We start from the raw sequence: 24,708 nt of genomic DNA, 5'->3' as shown, positions 1-24,708 counted from the left end.
ATAAAATTATGATAAGCTTTAAAGAGCTTCGTTCCGAAGTCGGACCAGTACTAAAATCAAATATTATATTTTATTATGATAACTAATCTATTTTAAAATTTCTAATATTAAATATTTATCCCAACTTTGTATAGAGCGACATTTTAGAATATACGAATATCTTTTCATAAATTGTATAACATAAAATATAATTTTATAGTACTGATTCTTTTTGTTTAATAAGTGCATATCATATATTATCATCTGATTTATTTTAAGAAATATTTTATGTGATATTTACAACAAAGTTTCAATTTAGAAAATATCAAAAACTTTATATGTGTGTTTGACATTAAAAATTCTAAGAGCATCTCCAAGAAACTCTTCATTTAGGCTCCTAACTTGAGATTTGAGGAGGGAGAGGAAAAATGTTGTTCCAAGAGACTCTTAAATGGCTCTTAGAGAGCCTCTTGTTTCTCTCTACTCAAAGTTAAGAGCATCTCCAATAGTCTCTTAGTTGACTCCTATATATAATATAAAATATTAAGCTCCCAGTAAGTTAATATAAAGTTAAGAGTGTCAACTCCAACAATGCTATTTATATATGCTCTTAACTTATATTTTATTTATATTTTGAATTTAAACATTTGTCATGTAGTGGGAGTCTAATGTAAGAATGGGAGGAAATGATTATTTTATGAAGTTAAGAGCCAACTAGTAGCTCTTAAACTAGAGGCAAGAGAAGAGGTTCTTAAAGTTTTTAAGAGCCATTAAGAGCCTCTTGGAGCTCAATTTTTGAACATCCACTTTATATCTTGAGTTAGGAGCCTATTTAAGAGCTTATTGGAGATGCTCCAGGAGTCATCACATTGCTCCTAACTTATTTTTTCACAATAAAAAAATCCTTCCCTCCCGTTCACCTCCATCTTTTCATCTCTTTTATTATAGTGGAGCTCAATATATGAATAAATATGAAATAGAGAAGAGATGTAGAGGGGTGTATTCGATTGAGATTTTAATGGATTGTTTTTAGTCTATGGATTTTAATGGATTGTGTCTCATTTTGATTTTGTGCGGATTCTTGATAAAATGTTGCAGAGTTGATAGGATTTAAGCACAATGTTTCAAAATCCCATTGATTTTGATGAGATTTCAAAAAACTTAAAATACACCGAAGAATGCCACAAAATCTATCATTTTATGAAATGCAAAAAAATCCATCAGCATTTGAATACCATCAGATTTTAATGGATTTTAAACAATCCCAATGAATACCATCAGATGTTGGAGTTTACACTCTTAACTTTGTCCTAAATTGCTAAGAGTCATATTTTTTATATTATATTTAGGAGCCAACAAGGAGGCTCTTGGAGATGCTCTAATACAAGTGTTAGTATTGTACTGCAAACGCCCTTGCATTCGGAATCTGGACAATGGACACTGCACCATCTACTTGATGATCAAACCTCTCTTTGCCTAGTTTTCTCCGCAATTAAACAAATTTTGCACGGAATTTTTGGTACATTTTGTTGTTTTGTTTGCTGGTTTAAAAATTTTCAGAAATTATGTAGAGCTTTCAAAAAACAATGAAGTTTGTGAATCTCATCACAAGTCTGCAAGTTTGTGATGCAGAGAGTGAAAGTAATAGATTAATGAATGAAGTTTTCAATGGCTTGCTTTCGCGAAGCCACCCCTTGTTTCTTCCTGCGACTGTGCATGTAGCTAGTTGCAACTTCAACATCTGTCTCTAGAAATAATCAAAAGTTCCCTTCAACTGTGTTTCATAATCTGTGACATGGAAAAATCTTTCCTTTAACAAAACTTGACATGAAAAAAGGGAATTAAGATGTTACATAACAAATTCTCATTTTGGTATTTTCTTATATCAAAATGATAATTTTCTCAGCATACTAACTATAACTAGTATTCTACCCAATCAGTCTGTAAGCTTGAGAGAATGGTGACTCATAAGGGAGAACAGGACAGAGGCAAGACTTTCTGGAAAAGAAAGTCGAGTAATCACTTCCACTAAGAGAAATTTCAGGAGGGTTACCAAGCTGACCCAAACAGCAACATACAAGATTGCAGAGTCAAAATGATCCATACACCGGAAATTCAAGGCAAACGTTGATTGGTCATGGTTAGGGAGCAGAGAGCTCAACCACTTTGATTTGAGAGAAAAAGTTTATGTTTATTTACCTCTCTCACTGAATATAAATCTCAACTCGCAAAATACTGACCTTTATCAGTTAATGCCAACTTCACAGGTGGCTTCCGATTCTATATGGCACTGACGGTTTAGTTCAATTTTGTCCTTTGATGAAGTAAACAACATATTTAGGACTGTACTGTCGACTATATTAGTCACCCTGTATTCAGTGCAACTGTGCAAGACAAAGGGGCAAGAGATCCCAGAAGAGCTATAGTCCAAATTGTTTTAAGCACTATGTTTTCTGGGAAATCTTTGCCTATAGCATCATCCAACAGATATGTGGAAAGAAAGACCTTACTGTAATATGCACTACTCTATGTTACTTGCTCATAAAGTGCCTCGAATAACTCTATCTATATATAAATGGTTCCATAGTTACATGTATACAGTATACATATATCCAATACTAGGTTGTTAGCTCCTTAATTTATTTTACAATATTGCTTTCATAATCATAACCTACTATTTCACTCTAACAGTGAATTAAGCTAAGTCATTATGGACATGCCGCGTCTATTTTACTGAAAATTTCATAGAAGTTTATGTGTCTTGAAGGATTTTCCCACCTAATCAGTTCCTTTATTCCGTTCTCAATCTCTGTTGTTTCCTTCATCACACTCTTCAAGCAGAAACCTAAAGAACCCAAAAACAGAACAATTTTTCCCTTGACAAAGTCCTCGCATTCACTGTTGCAGACTTTCTCAGCCAGCTGCATTGAGTGTTCAACATAAGAGTTCAATATATTTTCAGCCACGTCACCACATTTTGTTGAACTATGCACACTTGACACTTCCCCTGCCTCGAGGTCATGAAATATTTTACCCTCTTGTCGACCTTTCTCAAAACATGCAAGTGACTTGATCTTGGTGATTTTTTCATAACATTTTAAGGAAGTGCTTATGTCTGCCTTAAAAAGTTGTAGATCACTGATCATGAGCTCTTGAATCTCCTTGCATCCATCACCAGCTTTTTCTGATACGAGTTGAAGGTTTTCTAATACGCTGGCTACTATCTGCAATAGAATGACCATCTTTGATAATGACCCTTGGAGCCTGTCATAGCATGCAACACGGAAAGGCAAATAAAAGAAATTGGGCTCCATCTCAGCATCTTTTTTCAGTTCTTCAAGGTCACTGACATGTGATTTTAGCATTCTTTGCTTTGCCTTCAGCTCCTGAAGTGGCATTGAATCAGGCTTGTCTTTCTGGTGGGAAGGAAAAACAATATGCTGTATGCACTCTTCAAGTGCCTTCAAGCTCGCGGAGAGTTGGTTTCTTGCAAGAGTTGCTGCTCTTGCTCGTTGAAGGACGAACTCTACCATGATTAAACATGATAGTCCAATAAATGCCTCTGTGAGTCTAGTTATGGCAAATTCATCTGGACGTCCGTAGTTCTTTCTGCCTAGGATTAGTAGGGCTCCTATAACAGCAGAAATACCACCAGCTTGGCCATACATTCGGCTGTTTTTAAGAAAACTGGCAAATATGATCCAAGGTAGAAGCGTCAGGAATCGCAACTCCATTAACTTGTGGAAAAGAAAACAACCCACAACACCATAAGCTGAGCCCATTGCTGTCCCCTGTGCCCGAGCATTGGCTACTGTGAATATTGGCTGCCTTCCAGTGGCAAAACTGATGGCAATTGTGAGTCCAGACCAGTAACCATTTTCCTTGCTGAAAATTGTACCAAAAAACACAGCCAGACCTAAAGAAAGGGAACACTTGAATGCAAATAACAGTCCTTTGGTACTGGGGAGCATTTTTGAAATGCCAGAACTTTTAGGTTGTTCAGGGGAAGTTGTCAATTCTTCTTCGTGAAGTTTCTGATTATCGTCTGAAGCAGATTCTGAAGATTTGGATCTCATCGAATCAGATAAGAATCCTATGCAAAATAATTGGAATATAGTAGGTAGATCTTTTTGTGTAGGATAGAATTTGGCAAGGGACTGGATGGCTTTGTCAAAATATTCATTCTTTGTATGTGGAGTGGTGATAGTTTCTGAAGGAAAAAGGCCCTGTGCAGGCTGAGCTTCCCCGAGCTTTAGTCCAAGTTGTATATCCATCCCTCGTAAGCTTGCGTTAAGCTCTTGATCTATGAAGCTCACCGGGAACGAGGGGCAAGAAACTAAAGCCATCTCCATCCCACTTATCGCCGTCTCTATGTCCTGCATCTGATCTCTAGGATCCATGAGCTGGTGTCTCAAGTTTCTAAGCGGACTCTCCCATGACAAACCCTCCTGTAGGAAAAAAGTATAAGATGTCAGATAATTGGAAATCTGTCGAGCAGCACTGATTTGTGCTTCTGCATGAACCGAAATGTTTATGTAGAGCAAGTTAGTTACCTGAATGAGTTTTATGCTCTGAAGAAGCTTGTCACCAGTTTCATTAAAGGGCTTAGATTGGGATATAGCTTCGGTTGCTGACTGCTTGTCCTGGCTTAAGAATGCTTTGATAAAAAGGCTTGTCCTTGCAGAAGCATTTTGAGTATACAGCTGAAGTAGCTTCTTTACCTGCATAAGATTTGGTCGAGTACAATCAGTGTTCTGTAATAAAGATTTTTATTACTCTAGTAGTAAATTCTAATTTTAGCCATAATACCAACCATCCAGGGAAAAAAAATCAAGAAAAGAAGACAGATCAGGTATTTAGTTGGGAGAATTTTGGTAAATGCTGAGATATTCAGTTGAGTGCCTACCTACAATTTATAATATCTAAAAATCGACAATCAGTGGCGGAACCAGACTTCAAATTAAGGAAGTAATATCAATTATCATATATATGTAGTCATAAAACATTTCGGAGATCTTTAAATTATCTTACAAAAGTATTCTTGTCAAAATTTAGTACTAATAATCAAAATTGATGCCTCCACTTCCGATTCCGCCATGAATTCCCAAATCTGAAAACTCAATTATTGAAAATTCGAACGCAACTGCTTGTTCAGTTGCAGGAAGTAGGAACATTGGTGAAATATACGGTATACCAACTTGTCATATATATGCCATGTTTAAACAATTACAAACTCTCACGTAATCCTAAACAGCCAGTCTTTTTCTTCTTCTTTAAAAAAATAAAACAAAAATAAATTTTGTTACCAATTTTTGTTGTCTTTTTCTGTTTTCTGGAGAATAAAGAGCAAAGATTACTAACACAAAACTGGACCATAAGGCCTAATACGAGGTTATGCCTGTTTTCACAAAACAGGCTCTTTAGAGTAAAAGTTTTGGTGTGTTGCAGAGAACCATTTTTGGCAAATCAAATGATGTTCGACAATATAAACACAAAAACAAAACCCCAAGACAACAAAAACAGGAGATAACTGATTTGAGTGATTTCTCAATTCATACATCCCCTGTGATTGAATCTAACATGTCTCGAGAGGGTAAAATGTACGCAGAACTTAAAATTAAGTCATTACCTCATTGCTGGCTAGGCGGGGGAATGGCAGGAGCGCGGCAACGACAGAAGCCAGAGCACCAAGTGCAGTACTTGAGGCCACATGCAAAGGGTGGATCACAGCTCCAGCCGCGCTACCATAAACCACAGCGCCAACATAAACAATCACAACCTGGCCAAACGCGATCCTCTTAGACAAAATGTTAGTCCTCTCTGGCACCGCGATGAGAAAGGCCATCACCGCGACTGCCAGAGCAGCACTAGCCGGTCCAATAATCCACAGACTCAAAATGGAAACCGGGACCACCTGAACCGTGGCACACAAGGCATGCCATGACCCCCTCAAAGAGTCCCCTAACGTGGCATCAGACAAAATAAGTATCGCGGTGACATAAGAAAACGCGGGAAATGTGACGTGGCTCCGGAGATGTGAGGGACCATAGAGGGTGCTGCAGCCTACTATGGTGCACGCCACGGCGGTCCGGACCGCGGACTCGAGCCGCATTCGCCACATCATCTGTTCTCTGTCCATGGCTCAGCAGCAGAGTACAGAGAATTGTGGTGGACTAGAATGAGAGAAATGCACAAAGCTGGTGCTCTATTTATATACCCAACTTAGAGATGTTTAGGTATATTTGTACAAGTATTTTCTGTGTGGAACTTCTAGCTATAGGTCTTGCACAACATGCAACAAAGCTTGATGGTGGAAGAACTTTATTTTGTTCACGTACATGTGACAATTTCACTTGGATGGTTTTTAGATTTTGCTTGAAAGAACTAATAAATAAATAATAACAACAGAAGAGGGATCTACAGGGCTTTGAGATGTGTAGAAAAACTGAGATTTTTCTATACAGAGAATACAAATAATTCTCTTTTTCAGTTTCCAAAATATTGGGGAAAGCTTGTTGCTATATAACAACAGTAGTCGCTGTCGTTTGTTGACACACTTTGAGTTCTGTAGGTTAACTTACTTTATTCTGATTTTCCGATTTAAGCGGGCAAAAACAGTCGCCCATATATTAATTAAAATATGGACAAAATTAATTTATTATTTTAATCTCGAATGTTCTTCTTCAATTAAATTTTGATGTTTTATGTATTTGACTGAAAAGATATTTCACTCATTAAAAAAAAATATTTCAGCTAATATTATAACTATTAACTAATATCTGGACTTAGCATGTAATATTCTCTACAACTATATTTGGGAGATAAATTTAGGCACGTATCATCTTACATTAGCATTATAACTAACCTTTTTACACTTGATGTTTTATCTCTAAACGTAACAAATAGTTGCTATTGCATTTGTAAGGAAATACAAAATATCAATGTCTTTCGTGCCTAAAAAAGCTGTTCATTTTCTGTTTGATATCGGCTGTGAGAAGATCTTATTGTTCTCAAGGTTATATACTGTAGACTGTAGTCGATATATTCAACTTAATTAATTCTTTTATTTTTTACGAAAATAGCAAAACTCATAACTCATTTCAAAACAACCCCAGCTTCTTAACTTAATATGATATCGTGTCAACATCGTGTCAAGTAACTGCGTAATTCGTTCGTTTTAATAACAACGTAATTTGTTCCTTTTACAATGACGGGAGAATTGAGATACATGTGCATTAAGTTTGTTAATAATAACAAAACACATCCCCTGTAAAATAATCGCCAATATATACTTTTATTTCATTAAAATCTAAAAACACTTTTAAGCTCTGCACTTGGCCAGTAGTTGAGGAAATATTCATATCTTATTACACCATTAATAGCCATCAGAACGTTCAACTCAAAATAATATGAGGTCCATTGTTTTTGCTTTACAAAAAGGAAACCCAATAATAGTATTTAATATTTATACTAAAATAAAATATATGGCCAAAATTTTTCCAAATAAATTTAGAATTTATTTTTGATTTGGTTCGTATCAAGTACTCGCTTTCGACGCAATTTATTTTGTCGTATAGAAAAGGGCAGCTACGGAACTCTGTGCCACAAGATCTGGAACTGGCACTGGAGCTCATTGTACTTGACATGCAATTCCTCAACATATATCTATAGATCATGGTTGAAATACACGATGGTAATGCAAAGCTGTGTCATTTGTACAACGACCCTGAAAAATCTTTGGACAAATCACCAGGTTTCATAAAGTCCAGAAACGAAAGAACGAAGACGGAACTTTAAATACTCACGTATTAGCTGTTCTCGTCTATTTTTTTCAATCTTATGTTAAACTAAATTTGAATTCTCGACCTTTCGTTTCCGATGCACTGATACATCAACAATTCTAAGGAAAAGTTAAATATGGTTCTCAAAGAATGGACTGGGATGTACAAACGCACCTACGGTACCATAATATAATGAATAAACAATTTCATAAATATTCGTATAAAATACATATACAAGTCATAATAGTTTAGAAGTCTCAATCTTGAGGAAATATTTGAAATACATAGTAAAAAGTCAGCTTATTATTTTCTTTTATAGGCGATTAGGAGACTGCAGTTATATGATAAGCTGAGAATGAGCACTGGTTATTATTTTGCCAACGGCAAACGTGCCGACGAATGACAACTATATCGATTTCTTAATACTATTAGGTCTGTCCATTTCAAACAGGGCACTTTCTGTTAGAGTTTGATTGGACCTGTAACTATTTTTATTACTTATGTTTTATATCTCTAATCCAGATTTTATCATTAACTTGCCTTTTTCAACATGTAAACAAACGTAACCTACAATGCCAGGCCAACTAATTTCCTGATATTTTTTCTGTGATCACATTAATCTCCTCCAGGTGAAATTATCAACAGGCAGAATATCCGATAAGCAGGCCAAGTAATTATCTCAGCATCGATATCTCGACATCTGACTTTCTTTCCGGTCTGAGCTAGTATTCTAAATTCGGAGTAGCTAGTTACTAATAAACCTGATTTTCTTTTCTGCTAACTTTACACCTATCAGAGGTCGAAAAACTCGATCAACCTCATGGCCAATTTCCAGTTATATACATATATATACTAGAATAGGAATCAGAATCAGAACCAGAATTCAAGCTAATTGCTACCGGAACTAATAATGCCCGAAACAAGTCTATTATTGTAGCAAGAAAGTGCATTATGCAGATGTAGATGAGTCACCCACCGAAGGCATATATCCATATATCTGGTTACACTTGTACCAAGAATCAATACCTTGTTGAGTTTGCGCCTTCCAGAACAGATCCTGTAAAACGAGTACAATTAATTGTTTGTTTGTAGTATGCAAATGTTTATATAATGTGTCTCAATTACTAGGATAAAGAACGTGACCTGACACTCAGGCCTAGAAATTCAGAAAACATAATATGCATTTTTGTTGAATTTTGCACATGCATTCCCGACATATTAAAATGCCACACATAGTTTAGCTAAAACAAATGCCACACATGATAGCATGGAAAATTTTAGCGAGCGCTGAAGGATTTCTCTTATTTTTTAACGGAACTGCAAAAAAGTTAAAAAGAAAACACGTATATGTAGGAAAAGACGTATGTTTCTACTAAAATACTGGGACAGAGGTATTTAATACTGAGCATATGGGCTAGATATAACAAAATGAGGAATATACATAATGATGTCTAGATTTGTGAAATTGATTATTCCAGTATGTATGATGTATATATCCAAAAATTAAGCTCTAGTTTACTACTCATATGCAGAGCTAAACGAGACATGCGAATGGTATATGATATAGCTAATAGTGAGACGGGTTTACAATATCAAACAATATCTGACAGTAATAAGATTATAAGAAGTTGATGTTTTAAGTTCTGGTGATGCAACACATGTCCGTATGAAATTCAGAACTACGAGGATATACGAGGTAAACGGTATTTAATGTGACTGATGATAAATTTGAACAAGTAATTTAATTTTCGGAATAGATCATATTCAGAAGAAGAAATTGATTTTATTAGTCACTCTCCACTTCACCGCACATACCTCTCTGAATCATCTGAAATTAAAAACAGCGATGAGACATGAGGCAAACATTAGGTATTGTGACAATCAGAATGTTTAATCTAATTACGAACTTTAATAGAGTACCATCAATACCCAACAATCAATCAGTATATCTAAAAAAAGTATACCTATTTGTTTGGTGCTATGAAAAGACCACACCACTGTCCATGAAACAAACTGTAATACAACTACTTAAGCAATGGGGGAGGGGGCCTGGGGGGGCTACTTTAACTAGTCCCCTGTTCAACAAAATACAATTTCTCCCGGCGTCTGTGCCATGATTGTGAAATCCTCAAATTATATTAAGAGAAAGTTTTCACGTAACAAATCCTGTCAAGTCTGTAACGTAGATAACACACATATTACAGTTGAAATGAGCTTCGTATTATGGGACGGAGGAAGTAATTTACCTGTCCCTTGTCAAGAAGAGTGCACAGGGATTGATTAATGTACCTCCACATGGAAAGCAATCTAAGGTTCAGTTACTGGCAAGCAGAAGCTTAGTCACAATGCATATTTTAACACCTGGCCCCAAAATAAGGTAATGCCAAATTAAAGGAGAAATACGTAATTTCAAGAGAACATGATGGTAATCTGAGTCTGATCCAATAAGCTAAGAAGTTATCCACAACAAAATATATTCTATACACCTAATACTTACCAAACAACCATTTTACCATATTGCATCTACAGTTTACCTGCTATTTCTATTTACAACATTCCCATAGGTGGAGGGAAATCAAACAGATAAATAATATTACCATAAATCACTCACTGACACAACTTTAGAAAAGAACAGTTCTTATTAACAGTTTTATCCATAAATAAATCAAAAACCATCCTATCTTAGATATCATAGCATAAAGCATGGTTCCTTTGTATCAGACTGTGGCCCTATAGTATAGAAGTGGACACAACACTATGTGATTATTTTTTAATGATGTTCTCTACAAAGATAATATTAAGTTCACATAGAAAATGTTAGGACCCTAGGGCCAGTATGACATCTCAATGTAAGTGGATGCATACAAGTCGATTCAGTATCTTTTATTTGGCTACAAATGAATAGAGCATTAAGTTAAGTATTGCCAATACAGGACATCCACGAAATTGCGTCTATGAATATTATGTGGACCAGCATTTAGAATGAAAACTAGACAACTAGACAATGTCCCAACCCCCAACTCAACCTCCAATTCTATGAGCAAAACCTGAACCCATAATTATTAAGTACACTTATTGCACACTATATTTCACTTTTTTCCTGGCATTACTTAAGATTAAGCTCAAGCATTTTAGAGGGATACCATGGAAAAAGTTCAGAAGTTGAGACTCAAGCAGTTCCATGCACCATCACTGTCCAAAAGTCCTGTTTGTTCATATTTAGAGATGACACAAAGATATAAGTGATCTCAGATTTTACACGAGAGACATGTATCCAAGTGTACCACACATATGATTGATGGGCATAACAAATTAATGTTAACCCAGAATAGAGGGTATTGGTGCACTCTGCCATAAATGCTGTACACCATTTGGGATAAGTTTCTGGATTCATCCTAGATGAAATTGTTGACTAAATGACATGCATTATAAAAATTTGTCTCGTTTAGAGAAAGGTAGTAGCTTTTGTTATAATATATCTTAATTGTCTAGTATAAGAGATAAGCAATTAAATTTTTGTAATCAGATAATTTTTAACAAATTTATTATGAGACTATCAAACAGTCATCTTCCGAGAATTGTTTGGTTTCAGTCATTACAAATTATATTCTCAATAACATCTTACTTGTATAGGTTCGACCACCAGACCACTATCTTAGGTTATACTATAATCCAACCTAAGACTACAAGTATAAACTTAGAGGAAAAATGATGGGCACACATTTTCAATTAACCACCATGAACGTTACCTAAGATTTATTGCTACACCACACAGTAACAGTAAATCCATCAAGATTAAGAACATTACACGGATTTCGGGTGCTCAAAAGCATAGATAAAACCACTGGCAGGAAACCAACTCAAGCCCAGAAAGTCTAAGATTCAAAGTTGGTCACAGACTGAGCAATCATAATTAATAAACCGTTTCATTTATACATCTTTTAATATTGGATAACCCAACACTTGTTTCTTTGGAGTTTACTTCATAAGTATAAAGCTCTAAGACCTTATTCAAAACCTACTAAACAACAACACATATTGCAAAGATCTCCAAAAAGGCAAAACATGAGGCATAAACTTTAAATTTCAAAAAGAGACTAGAGAGAAGAGGATATGCAAGAGGATGGACCTTCAAGAACACATTCAAGAAAAATAAAAATAAGAAGACATAACTGAAAACACAAAAACATAAAAAGAGAGTTAAAATTTTAAACAGAGGCAGGAGAACAGATAAATTTGGCAAGGTACATAGACAAATCTCAGGCATCTCTAAATGAATTCTACCCACAGTCCACAGCCGTGAAGTGCAACTCCTCTGTACTATTAGTCATAAAATATACTATTATGTCTACAATACAATCTACTATTATGTCTACAACCCAACGTATCATACACTCATTTAAATTATGCTTTAACCAACTCGCTAAAGAATTCATCCCTAACATTCAGCCTCAATCACATAAGAACACTTAGGAAAACTTGGCATCACAAGGAAATAACATGTAGCGTGTACTCACATCCTCAACAGTAAGAAATGGACTTGTGACTTGTGAGTTTGTCCATGGCAAGAATCTGCGGTGGTGAGAAAAGCGAAATTTCTGTTTAGGACTAATAGCTTCTTCGGATTCGCCTAATGTCCCTTTAATGTTGTCTGCAGTTTGCCCATCTTTATGTGAGGTATAAGAAACATTTATGAGTGGCAGGACTTTTTACGGATGCTTTAAACAGCCTAAATTCAGGACAAATACAATTTTTTTTTCTTTCAAGATTTTAAACGTCGCCAAGTTTAGGCGGTTAGATTATCTTCTGCCAATTAATTGGATGGTCATTATTATCATTTGTGTTTGAGCATTTAATTCCTGTAATTGACCATAATCAAAAAATATATATCAATTCAACTCACAAGTCAACTGTGACAAAGATAAATCTATAACATTAATATATTTATGTACATGAAACTTAAAGTTAGTTATGTTTGCTCTTTTTATAATACTTTTTTTTTATTTTACATTTATTGTCCAATTTTAACCCCAGACCCTAGTTTTCCTCAATATTATGACTTTTCACAAATTCTCGCATTTTCATAATTTTTTTTACGGAATTTCATAAAAAACTGCCTAATGTCCAAATTTCACAAAAACGAGTCTTTTCTCCTCTGCCTACTGACAGCCTAGCAGTCTAGCTGGGCAATCTTATGATTTAGAACAATGGTTTTTGGTATACTGTAAACATATTGCACTATTAAATCCCATAAAAAACATTATTTTTTAGTATTATGACTCAAAATAAGCAAATATTAAAAAAATTACCAAACAGTTATCTGATTTTTGTAACAACACTTTTTTTATCAGCACTTTTTCTAACAACACATCACTTTTCAACAGCACTCGTAACAACATTTTTTTTACCAACACTTTTTCTAACAGCGCATTACTTTTCAACGGCACTCCAAAACACACCCTAAGCCTATATAGGCTAACAATGAAAGCTGAAAATAGGTTTTAAAAAAACTAGTTTAATCTAATAATTTGAACAACTAAAACTGATCCTACCAACCACTAACTAATAATATTATATATTTTTAGGAATAATTAAAATTTCTTGAAATAAACTTACATCATTCTCAACAGGCTCATATCTGGTATACAGGTTACACAAATATGAAAAATCATCCGCAGGTGATAGAATGGTACTGTTCCTGTACACTGCACTCCTACGCTTCCACTATTAAGTAATGCATTCTGTTCCACCAGAACAGAAACCAAGTAGAAAATCACATAGGTGGGAGAAGTTTACGCTTTTACTAACATTGAGGTATCATTAAGGGTTTAGTAACTATGGGGAAGCACTAAAATTTAGTAAAAATAAACCAGGGAGAGATAGTTGTCAAGACTTTGTCTGATATGGGAAAGAAATTATCTAAGAAAACGCAAAAGTTTTATCATAGTGAAATTTGGGACAATTCATATGTTCTTAAATTGTTGAAATGATTGGATGCAGTTGCTGCACCATCTATGATCTGGTGACCGGACATCTTAGAATATCATAAATTGTAGACAATGTCAGGATGCTATCTGTTTATAAGATAATATTAATTTGCTGCGAACTCAACAGCATCAGCTAGCATCTCCTACAAAATATACTATACAAGAACTGAAAAATGACAGCTAAGTCACTACATTAAAATTTGAAACTATATATGGAGAGATTTTGAAAGTTGCTAACGACTTTCTGAATCAAAAGAAGCAACCATATAACAAAAAATGAATGCTTTTATAAATTCAAAAATGCATGTCCCAGATTAAAGAAAGTAACCAGCCAGATAGATGACTGTCAAAGCAATAAACTTACCCAAACTGAATAAAATTAATGATATACACAACTGTACACTTCACAATCAGCTCAGATAAAACAAATAGTGTCAGTCAAAAAAAATCTACTCCTATGATAAAGACAAGGGAACTAACAACCCAATCAATTAGACAAATTAATAAGATTGTGAGGCGAGGACAAAATACAATTTAGTCAAGAAAAATAGACAGAAACTTTGCATTTATCCTTATACCATTATTTTTTTCTAGGACTTGCAATCACTGGACTTTTTTTATTTCTTCTCCAAGTAGGAGTATCTATAACATAAAGCGGCAGAGATACCTAAGCCCGAGTTTCAACTCTTTAACCTATTATCAGTATAAAGTTCAAGTAGCAGATTTCTGTTAGTTGCTGAATGATTCAGCCTCATTTTGGTGCACAAGTTTTGTTCTTCTAGAAAACCTCCATGGCTCCCCCGCACCAACCTTTGTGTCAATATAATGGTAAATAATCCCATCTCCATTTATTTTAGAACGAGTTAGTCTTGGAGCATGCAACTTATCTCCTATTCTGTTGTTTAGCATGTCAAACCGCAACAACAATCAACAATACTTCAGTTATTACTTTCATTTGCTGATTTTTTTAGTAGCACCTCACGAGATGCATCCACAAATTGAGGCTTTACTGTATGTCTTTCTTAGGAAGTGACATTTTACAATACTTCCACTTTTTGTAATAAATGGAACCAAGGAACTTCCTGCTTTTAACAATGTCTTATCTATTAAAGAGGGATGACTTGCAAAAGATAATATGCAAGCTTAACCCCGGTAAATGCTTCTTCAGTTACTTTGCTGTTAGGCTGCATCATCATTGAACATCCTAGATTTTGAGGCGCTTAAAAGTTAAAAAAACTTTTAATGTTCATTAGGCAAAAGCTGCATGAGCAAAAGGGGACTGGGCAAGACCTGCTTCTGTTATCACCTGTCCAATTAATGGAGCAGAGGGTATTGTGGATCCTGGACAATTTCTTCTTTCTTTGGTAAGTGCGATTACAACTGAGATTTGAACCCTGGGCATCTGATAGGCTAACTATCTCTGCACACATTTATACCAACTCTGCCATTTCACTTTGGTCAGGAGATTGTTGAAAGTCTAATATTTCGAGGGTACCACTGATAATTAAATGAAGCTTGATCTTTTGCAGACATGTCGAAATACCCTTAGCCATAACAGATGAATAAAATGCTAGCTAAAATATGTTACAATACCCTAAATTTGTAAGTATGATTAGTTACAAGCAGTGGTGATTCCAGCAGCCAGGGAGGGGGGACAATAGTCACCCCAATTTTTTTAAAAGATAAATTATATTATGTACCCACTACCCAGTACTTAGTAGGCCAGTACCCCCATATTACCTTGTAACACAGTTAAATACAGAGGGTCCTCTTCTTCTCTCTGATAACCAAACCTTGTTAAAAAAATGCTCCCTGTTAGTCTTTAACCCTTTGTTAACTGTTTATGAATCATATGTTATGTCATATTATTCATACAATAATATGATGTTTGATAAATGCCTCAAAGAGTTAATTGTTTAGTATGTTTTATTGAGAGAGATTTAGCTTCTAATCTTAGTAATGACGCTATAATACATCGATTTCAGTCAGTGAAAACTTGTAGGGGAAAGCATAAGTGTCATTTGACAATTCATTACATTTCATTTGTGTGATTTTTTTTAACAACTTGTACCCCCATTTGCAAAATCCTAATAGCCACTGGTTACACGTATACATGTAGGCATGTTAATCGCCAGTGTAGTTTAGCTACTAAAGTACGTAGTAAATACAATCTAATATAAATAAATGGACCAAAAATTAGCATTCTCTGATTCAGCACATAAAGTGTGGGTATAAGATCATGGCCTGCATATTACTCTTCAGCCTTCAGCACACAGAATAATACAAGTACCTAAACCAAAATTATGTATATGCATTGAATAACCGTGTTAAGTAGTGCAACCACTCTACCTTTAACCCCGACTGGCGCAATTTTCTTTAAGACAACTGGATATATAAATTTCCTCTATATGCTTATCCAGGAAATTATGAAGATCAATTTTACTATCTATGTCACGAGGGATATATATAGTATAAGAGAGAGTTGTTTTAACCGCACCAATTATGCAGATATTATTGGATGGCTTATTATTCTTAGAAAAGTTGATTCAAATAGGATCCTCCCCCCCCCCCCCCCCCACACACACACACCCACACACACTCACCCATCCACACACACAGAAAACAACAACTAAATAGTACTTAAGTTATTTGTCGAATTAGTCATTCACTATATCATAAGAAGTCACTTATTGTCAGATTATGTGAGAACAGTGATCGCCAGAAGAAAATTCAATTGGCATCACAGTCATCATTGGTTCCTAAGATCTGCGTGTGAATATTATGCATTAAGTATCAACATGGCTCATGCTCTCATAGCATGTCTTGAATAATATGCTAATGCATGTATTATGACTTCACACATGTATGATACTGTATTAGCTTTTATTCTCTTCGAGGCTCTTCATGCAATCACTTCTGTTGTCAACGAATTTTCACAAACATATAACAAGTATTTCTGCATGTATGCCCCCACATATCAACATTCAAAGGATATAAATATAAACACACAAGACTCTGTCCGTGTGTGTGTAAATTTGGTATAAACAATAAACCAGACCATCAAGTTCAAAAGCAGACACATATAGATAATCCGGCACATCCTCTTGGCATGAAGAATTAATGGGAGAAATATATGATCAGCAACTTATAAGATGTCCAATGCAATGTTATAGACTTATTTCTCTCAACTATTTACAAGAGTGAATTTGCATAATCAGGAGAAAATGAGAGACTGTACCTTTTCACAAAACAAGACGGATGAGAGCTTCCTCTTAAATTTTTTTAATTCATTGTTTCCATAGTGTAAAACAAGGCCAACGCCACTTGAACTGCACATATGAGACGCAAAAAAAAACAAAAAAATATCACCATTGCATTCAGATAGAAGAATTGCAAAACTCTTAAAACTATATACATATACTTAAACCTTACCAAAAGTGATTAATATTTGAAATAACTAGCAACCGGATCATATGAGATAACTGACCTGAAAGACTGACTAATTTACACAAGTAGCATAAGTTACAAATGCAAACATCGACTATGAGGGAGTGTCAAAGCGCACAAAAATTTAACAAATAATGACATACATAGGCATTTTTTGAGGCAAAACAACAGGTATGAAGTGCCATTGTACAAACTAAACGTACACTTGTCCACTTTGTTATATTAAATAGTAGATGAGAACCATTTTTACTCCATTCTTTCTTAGGTACTTCACACAACCATTTCTACAACTCGACAGTCTCTTTAAATCCTAGTGATTCCTCTTGTCCATTTGTTCGAATCCTGAGTAGCATAGTTCAATTTTCACAAGGAGAAGCTAATTTAAGCCAAACAAAATAACTAACATAACAACTGCAAACTAATATAGGAGGCGTTTGGTTTATGATTAATGAGCCCAGTTAATGAGAATCGGAACCTCAAAAGTCAAACCTATGTGTTGGTGTTTGGATTAGCAATTTTCTGACATAGAATGGAAACCCCAATTCCACTTGGAGCGTAAATCATTCCTTACACTCCCCTTGAGAATCCCATTCCCATACCCCTCCCCTCATTCCCATACGGCCAATACCCTTCACTCTCATTCCCGATTTTAATACTCACTCGTGATACAAACACCCCCATAATATAAGTGGCTGTATTGCATGGAGGCATTGTCGCTCCAAGCCGCACCAAGCCACCAACAACTAAGCGCTTATTTGGCTATATAACTAGAAAACAGTTTTAAAATAGAAAAACAATTTACGCTTTCAAAATAAATTTCAAAAAATATATAACCAGAAAACAGTCCTACAGGCACAAAACATGAAAATACTATTTTCAAAAACAGAATACAGTACCGAACATCACCTAACAGTTTCAAAACTGCTCTCTGGATTTTCTTGTTTCACATCATTCTTCATAATGTTTTCATTTACACTTGTTTTTAAAAAATTCCTGAAACAACAGTAATTAGATAGTACTAAATGAAGAGTTTTAGCAATAATTACCAGTTATATCAAGTCCTCTATACGCCTAGGGGGGATTTCAACGACGTCGTTAGCAGCTGTATTCCGGCATTGAGTACTCGGAATGAGCGGGGCCTTTGCACTTCATCTTAAACGTTTTGGGTAATGTGTACTTCTAATTTCTGTACTGTAGCCTGTAGGCTGTAGCTTCTTATTAAGAGCGTGTTTCACTGTGTTTTTGCTCGGGGTTAAAAGGTTTATTCGAATTGAAGTGGAAAAATGTATGCTGTGACTTGAAGTTGGCATAAATAAAATTATAATAGGTAAGATGTATTTTTAATCGGTTTATTTTATTTTATAATTTATTTTAATAAAAACTAATTTCAATATTAAATAAATTATCAGATTTTTTTAAAATAATTCATAAGTCATTAATATAAAATTATTCAAATAGATTATTTAGACGATTCACTTACCATATTAAGTTACTGTAATTTATAATTTTAAACATGTCCAAATAATGATTTTAAGATGTAATTTTAATAATGTGATTTTTTAAGATGTTTGAGCATTGGACAATGGCATTTCGTTGGCTAAATTGGATGTGAGAGCATCTCGATTGAAATTGGCTATAATCGTTGACTAAATTGGACATGTATATATGATTCAATGCTATTGGTTATATTGGTTAGTTAGAGTATCTCCAACCATGAAAAACTCTTAGCTAAAAGTCCAGGTGACTCATCAAAATTAAAATTATAGCCAATGCCCATAAAAACAAAAAAACAACACTCCAACCAACCATAGCAAGTTTTTATCTATAATTATAGTCATCCCGTATGCATGACTATATTTGTGAACCACTATAGATGTGTAGTAACTAGTGAATTCCCGTCATCTCCCGTAATTTATTTTTCTCTTTCCCGCTTATTACATATTATTTATTACCATTTTAAACGGATATATTTTATATATAATAATCTAAATATTAATAACATACTATTTTAAAATTATAGTCAACCAATCAATATAGTCAACCCCATTAAAGCGCAATGTTCTACAGATCCAATAAATTTTACAAAATATATTACGGGTCCAATTTACATCATTCATTGTTCACAAACGATTCATAATATGTCTAATGTCCATCTTTGTCATTACATGATCAAAGCTAATTTTTGATAAAATAAAAAATATCATTTTTTGTCTGAAAATATAATGATTTCAAGTTTGAGGATCATTACATTACCATCATCATAATAAATTAATAATTAATTATGAGATAATAATATATTTTATAATATTTTACTTATAAAACATATATAATCACCGAAATCTAAAAAAAAATTGATTCTGCGAATCTAAACTAATGTAACTTCGAAATCTGAATTTGAAATGTTTATTAATATCTCTAAATAATAATAGTAATAATATTATGGGATTTATACAAGTTATTTCAAACTTAAAGTTAAAATTAAAAATATACTACTAAATTCAACTAGATATAAATTCGTTTAATTATATTTCTGAACTAGCCTTAATTTGGTGTTCGAAATGTAAAAGCCTTAATTGATATCTAGGAACAATAATATGATATTTATACAAGGTGTTTCGAATTTGAAGTTAAAAATAAATTACTAAATTTGACGAGCTATAAATTCATCTATATTTCTAAAAGTAATATGAAATTTATGTGGATAATTCCAAACTTGAAGCAAAAGCTCATCTACTCACTATTATATTAAACGAAGAAGTATATTATTTACGTAGTATATAATAACTACTTATACAATTTAAATAACTTCAAATGGGAAATAAAGTGCTAGAAATTGGATTTTCACCAATAAATTAAAGTAAAAACAAAGTAAAATCGATTTTATAATTAAATTATAAAAAGTCAAATAAATGAGAATTCAATCATTTTGATAAATTTCACTCGTCTATATTCGCCCGTTGAGTGTTGAATCAAACTAGTATATCTGGCCCGTGCTTCACACACGGGTAATGTTTGTTGTTTTCATATTTTTATAATTGATAATTTATTTGTACACATCCAATAATCAGGTTTTTATTGCATAATGTTACGTGTCTTTTTTTCTAATTTCTAGTTGCACAATTTTACGAAACATACATACCATAGTCGGGTTATTAAAACATGATTTAAATCTTTTTGGGAATTCATTAAAAAGAAAAGCTAACTCATAAAAAGAGTGAATTCAATGACTTCTTATTTTAAAAATTGTAAATCTAAGTACTCTAACTAAATAAAACTTCTTGACAAACACCAATAATCTAACTAATATCTATTGCGTAGAGATTAATAATAGAAAATAAGTTAACTAATATCTATTGCGTAGAGATTAATAATAGAAACCGGAATTACTTGTGTTCCTATCCGGCGTTACCAGCATTACTGTTATTTCTATTCGACAAAGCAATATGCTCTTAATTTGCACACAGAAAATTATTTTTATTTTACCAATATTTTTAAAATATTTATAAGATATATATCATATTTAAAATTTTCCAAAATGTTTCGTGTGTCGTAGAAAATATCAATATAAAATTTAATATACAATATTTTTAAATATATCTTAATATAATCGATTAATAATATATTCACTTTGTTAATAAATATTTTCTTTTTCCCACTCATTTCTTATACATTAGTGCTCTTATAAAGTATAGTTTTATAAATTATTTTCAAAATTTTCTCTTTATTTTCATTCTTAAAATTATATATTATGGAAATTTAAAAAAAGTATCTTTATTACAAATACAATACCCTCGTGATCTTTTCATTCTTCAGGTAATGATATGAACTGTCTGTGTTTCATGAGGGTAATTAAGTTAATCTTTTTGTTTATAATGTAACCACAATTTTGTTAACCTATGACATACTTAGTGACCTGAATCTTGTATGTTTTTTAATGTTCTCAATCTTCAGGAAGATCTAAAAGTCAGAAGATTGCATTAGCAATTCTGTCAATCCTCAGGTGCATCTGCCTACTTTTTGTCACAAATATTCTATGAAATAAATGGTTGGTACTACTAAAAAAGTTCAAAAAAATTAAAACTTGCAATTTTGAAGTGTAATTCTTTAATAGAACTATTTTCTGTTTAAAATTTCAGGACAATATCGTCAAGAAGTATCGCTTGGAGACATGAGAAGGTTTCAGTTTAGAGAACTTCATGTTGCCACCCACAACTTCAGCAGCACGAACATTGTTGTTTAAGGTGGTTTCGGAATAGTCTACAAAGGGAACCTGCAAGATGGAAAATTGTAGCTGTAAAAAGGTTAAAAGACGGAAATGTTGTTGGAGGTGAGACTTAGTTTCAAATAGAACTTGAGATGATCAGCTTAGCTGTTAATCGAATCTTCTCCAGCTCTATGGCTTCTGTATGACCGCAACAGAAAGGCTGATAAGCTTAATGATGCATAATGTGGAGAGAGGTGCGACAAATAAGTAGATGCTGATGGAGTGTGTAGCTGAGTAACATCTGAATATGGCAAAAGAACGATGCAGTCCTGGAGAGCGTCACATCTGCCCTTATCAAGGCACTGGAGAACACGTTCCAACTTGTCCCTAGCCTAAACATCACCCGCATTCACTATAGCAGAGGTATGTTTAATTGTATAAAGATAGGCATGTACTTCAGCAGGTATTCCAGAATCTGGTAAAATAAGCAATAGCAAAGAGAGATCTTTTGTTCTCTTAAAAGCTGTCACCAACTCTTTGACATCTAATAAATGTAGAATATAGAATTCAAAATTTCCTTAATCTTAAGTACAACAGAATTAATAAGATCCAAATAACAAAAAAGAACCTTGGGGAATAATGTATATATTAGATTGGAAACTGAGATGCTTGTATAGGCCTATTGCACTTCTATTTGTTTATAGGAACATATTACACTTGCCAAGCCTTTGAAATTAAAATCTTCGATGTTGGGTTCATTTTCATCAGGGGTGCCCAAGTTAAACCTGAGATCAATAGGCATCAAAGTTTTCTAGCCACCTCTTTCCCTTTCCTATGTTTTGCTATGTGATATAAAAGATACTGATAGCCTTTCTTATAATCAGATTATATATAGTATGTTTTCAAATTTGATTATAAAAAATAATCAGAGCGACAGTAGCTTAGCAACGGACTGCAACAGAAAATACAGGACACTATCCATTGACTTTGGTAACTATAGTATTCTGGGAGGTTCCTAAACAACGTCTCTAAGGATTTGTGATTCTGTTTTTGTTACTACTGAAGAATTTTGACAGGGTTCGCAAAATTCAGACTGAAGCAATGTATAAACTCTAACTTTATGCAAAGTGACATTAATAAAATCTTTAGTAAGCCTTTAAGTAATAATCAACATTTGGGTGCCTAGCAAAGGTAAAGATAATAACTCACATGCTACACACCAGATTTAATCACGAAAAGAAGCTTTACATACAGCTTAGACATTAATTAAGCATCTCAATTTTATGACATAAATGGTTACCTAGAGGGAATCTAATATATGCAAATCCAATTGTAGCTCAAACCACTAAACATAAAAGCTGCCTACAGTTAAAAATCCACAGATGATCACAAATTTTTTATAGGCTACATATAATTCACCACCAGAACAACCTATATAAGGCAACTAATATTATAGGCTACCTAAGATTAGATAGTGCAACTATAGTTTAATTTGACCATTATAATATAGATGAAATAACCTGTAACTGCAGTTGGACTTTCAGTAGTTGGCCTGAGCTCTGTTTGGAATACAGACCCATGTCCTCTCCTTTGCATATTTTATTCCAGACCCATGGAATTATGTACACACCTGGTAGATGAAGTGCAGAAATCAGCCACAATTTTCAGTATGATTCAGGCGGCGTTACTGTTTTTTTAAATTTCTAAATCAGCATCAAAAGAAGTATGTCACATAAATTATGGTTGCAATTTCAAAACCAACACTCGATCAATAGCTTCTACCAATGCCTTGGGCTGCACAGCCCAATCAAGAATAGTAATGCCGAACATCTCAGCTCGTAAAATGGAAGCTGCCATGACAAAATGCAAATTATTTGGATCACCAAGTAGTATCCTGCAGTGGTTGGGAAACTGTTTAAACTTGTCCCTAGACTGAGCATCACCCGCATTCACTACAGCAGAGGAATATTTAATTGTATAAAGATAGGCATTTACTTCAGCAGGTATTCCATAATATGGTAACATAAGCAAAGAGAGATCTTTTGTTCTCTTGAAAGCGGTCACTAACTCTTTGACATCTAATTAAATGTAGAATATAGAATTCAAAATTTCCTTAATCTTAAATACAACAGAATTAATAAGATCCAAATATGAGAGTTTTGAATAAACACCTAGAGCGAAGCAGGAGCTTGGGGTTGCTGCAGAGTGGCCTGGTCAATCAGCATAACACAAATGCCATCATTCGTAAGAGCTTATTTCGTATGAGTATCTTTTTCAGTGGTTTTTTCTGAATGAGCTACGCCGGAGGAACCTGCCAATGCCACATTGTATCAAGTTGTAATTAGTAAGCAATTTAATCGAACATTTGATGTACAAACCGTGTGTAAGCTAAGAACAGATAACTCTCTTTCAGGAAGCATTTACAATTGTGATATATGCATCTCAAAATTTAAATTACAACAAAATAGATATGTAAGATTAAAACACAGTTGAAAACTCTATAAGAAATTTAATCGAACAGTTAGTCTACAAACCGTGAGTACTCTAAAATCTGAGTAATTCTTTATTTATCTCACATTCATTATTCTGCAAAATACCAAAGTAAAATGGTCAGCTAAGGAACTACCAATATTGTATCAAAATAACCATGTAACTTACAATATCCTGATAAAAAAGAGGGATATGAACTTTATATATACATAATTGAATCAATGAGACCTTGATAATATATAAATCGAATCAATGTGTACTTTGATTGAATAAGTAAGATAATTAGAGGTACCTGAAGTCATGAATTTTGAACCACCGCTTGAAGATCATCTCCTGCCCAAACACAAAACAAAATAATGAAGTCAGGCGTATCCATAGAAGACGATTTCTTGCAATGAACACAGACTATAGAAGTTGCTAAGAGCACAATGAATCCATTAACTACCCCGTTTGAAATTTGGCACGTTCGAATCACACCGCTAAAATGCAGGGATAAAGAACTGCAAGTGTAGCGTAAGTCGTAACTGAATGTTCAGACCTGGATGTTAACGGGTTGCTCCAACTCTGCGGCAAATACCATTGTATTTAAGTCGGGTATTGACCCATTTTTATCTGGATTATCCAAGAGGCTGTGAAAAGACAAAAAAGGGTTAAGTTTAAATAAGAAGCTAAAAAAGTGGAAGGGCAGAAACAGTCTATTTCCAGTTTCTTTGTGTTCAGGAATTAAGAATATATAGATATAGATATAGATAGATATAGATATAGATATATAGATATAGATTTGTAAAGTAAATTTGACCCATGACCCGTTTCTACCGAC

At 33.9% G+C, this 24,708-nt stretch overlaps 1 protein-coding gene and 2 long non-coding RNA genes across 6 annotated transcripts; all 3 read right to left on the bottom strand.

The window, feature by feature from the left end:
- Positions 1-2,526: 2,526 nt before the first annotated feature.
- LOC108222037 (uncharacterized) lies at positions 2,527-6,261 on the bottom strand. Its single transcript, XM_017395920.2, has 3 exons — positions 5,609-6,261; positions 4,533-4,700; positions 2,527-4,427 (listed from the first exon to the last, which is right to left on the bottom strand). The coding sequence occupies exons 1-3, from the start codon at positions 6,116-6,118 to the stop codon at positions 2,688-2,690; spliced, it is 2,418 nt and encodes an 805-aa protein (XP_017251409.1). The 5' UTR covers positions 6,119-6,261; the 3' UTR covers positions 2,527-2,687.
- Positions 6,262-8,509: 2,248 nt separating this feature from the next.
- LOC108222667 (uncharacterized) lies at positions 8,510-18,451 on the bottom strand. 4 transcript variants are annotated; one of them, XR_010291878.1, is made up of 5 exons: positions 18,241-18,451; positions 16,986-17,076; positions 10,904-10,965; positions 9,725-10,121; positions 8,510-8,817 (listed from the first exon to the last, which is right to left on the bottom strand). It is a non-coding gene; the product is annotated as an uncharacterized LOC108222667 (long non-coding RNA). The 4 variants fall into 4 exon arrangements; XR_001807035.2 differs by having other exon boundaries at positions 10,007-10,121; XR_010291877.1 differs by lacking the exon at positions 10,904-10,965.
- Positions 18,452-23,124: 4,673 nt separating this feature from the next.
- On the bottom strand, positions 23,125-24,416 carry LOC135152622 (uncharacterized). Its single transcript, XR_010291980.1, has 3 exons — positions 24,181-24,416; positions 23,570-23,709; positions 23,125-23,350 (listed from the first exon to the last, which is right to left on the bottom strand). It is a non-coding gene; the product is annotated as an uncharacterized LOC135152622 (long non-coding RNA).
- Between the last annotated feature and the right edge of the window lie 292 nt (positions 24,417-24,708).

This window comes from Daucus carota, chromosome 5, assembly GCF_001625215.2.
Source record: "Daucus carota subsp. sativus chromosome 5, DH1 v3.0, whole genome shotgun sequence".
NCBI classification, from domain to species: Eukaryota; Viridiplantae; Streptophyta; class Magnoliopsida; order Apiales; family Apiaceae; genus Daucus; species Daucus carota.
This window is presented reverse-complemented; position numbering and strand designations above follow the sequence as displayed.

What these genes read in the sequence shown, in the direction of transcription:
- LOC108222037 (XM_017395920.2), bottom strand. Translation starts at nt 6,118, where the DNA reads ATGGACAGAGAACAGATGATGTGGCGAATGCGGCTCGAGTCCGCGGTC. An exon ending in CCCGCCTAGCCAGCAATGAG is followed by an intron (nt 4,701 to 5,608) that starts GTAATGACTTAA and finishes AATCTTATGCAG; the next exon opens with GTAAAGAAGCTACTTCAGCT. An exon ending in AGAGCATAAAACTCATTCAG is followed by an intron (nt 4,428 to 4,532) that starts GTAACTAACTTG and finishes TTTTTCCTACAG; the next exon opens with GAGGGTTTGTCATGGGAGAG.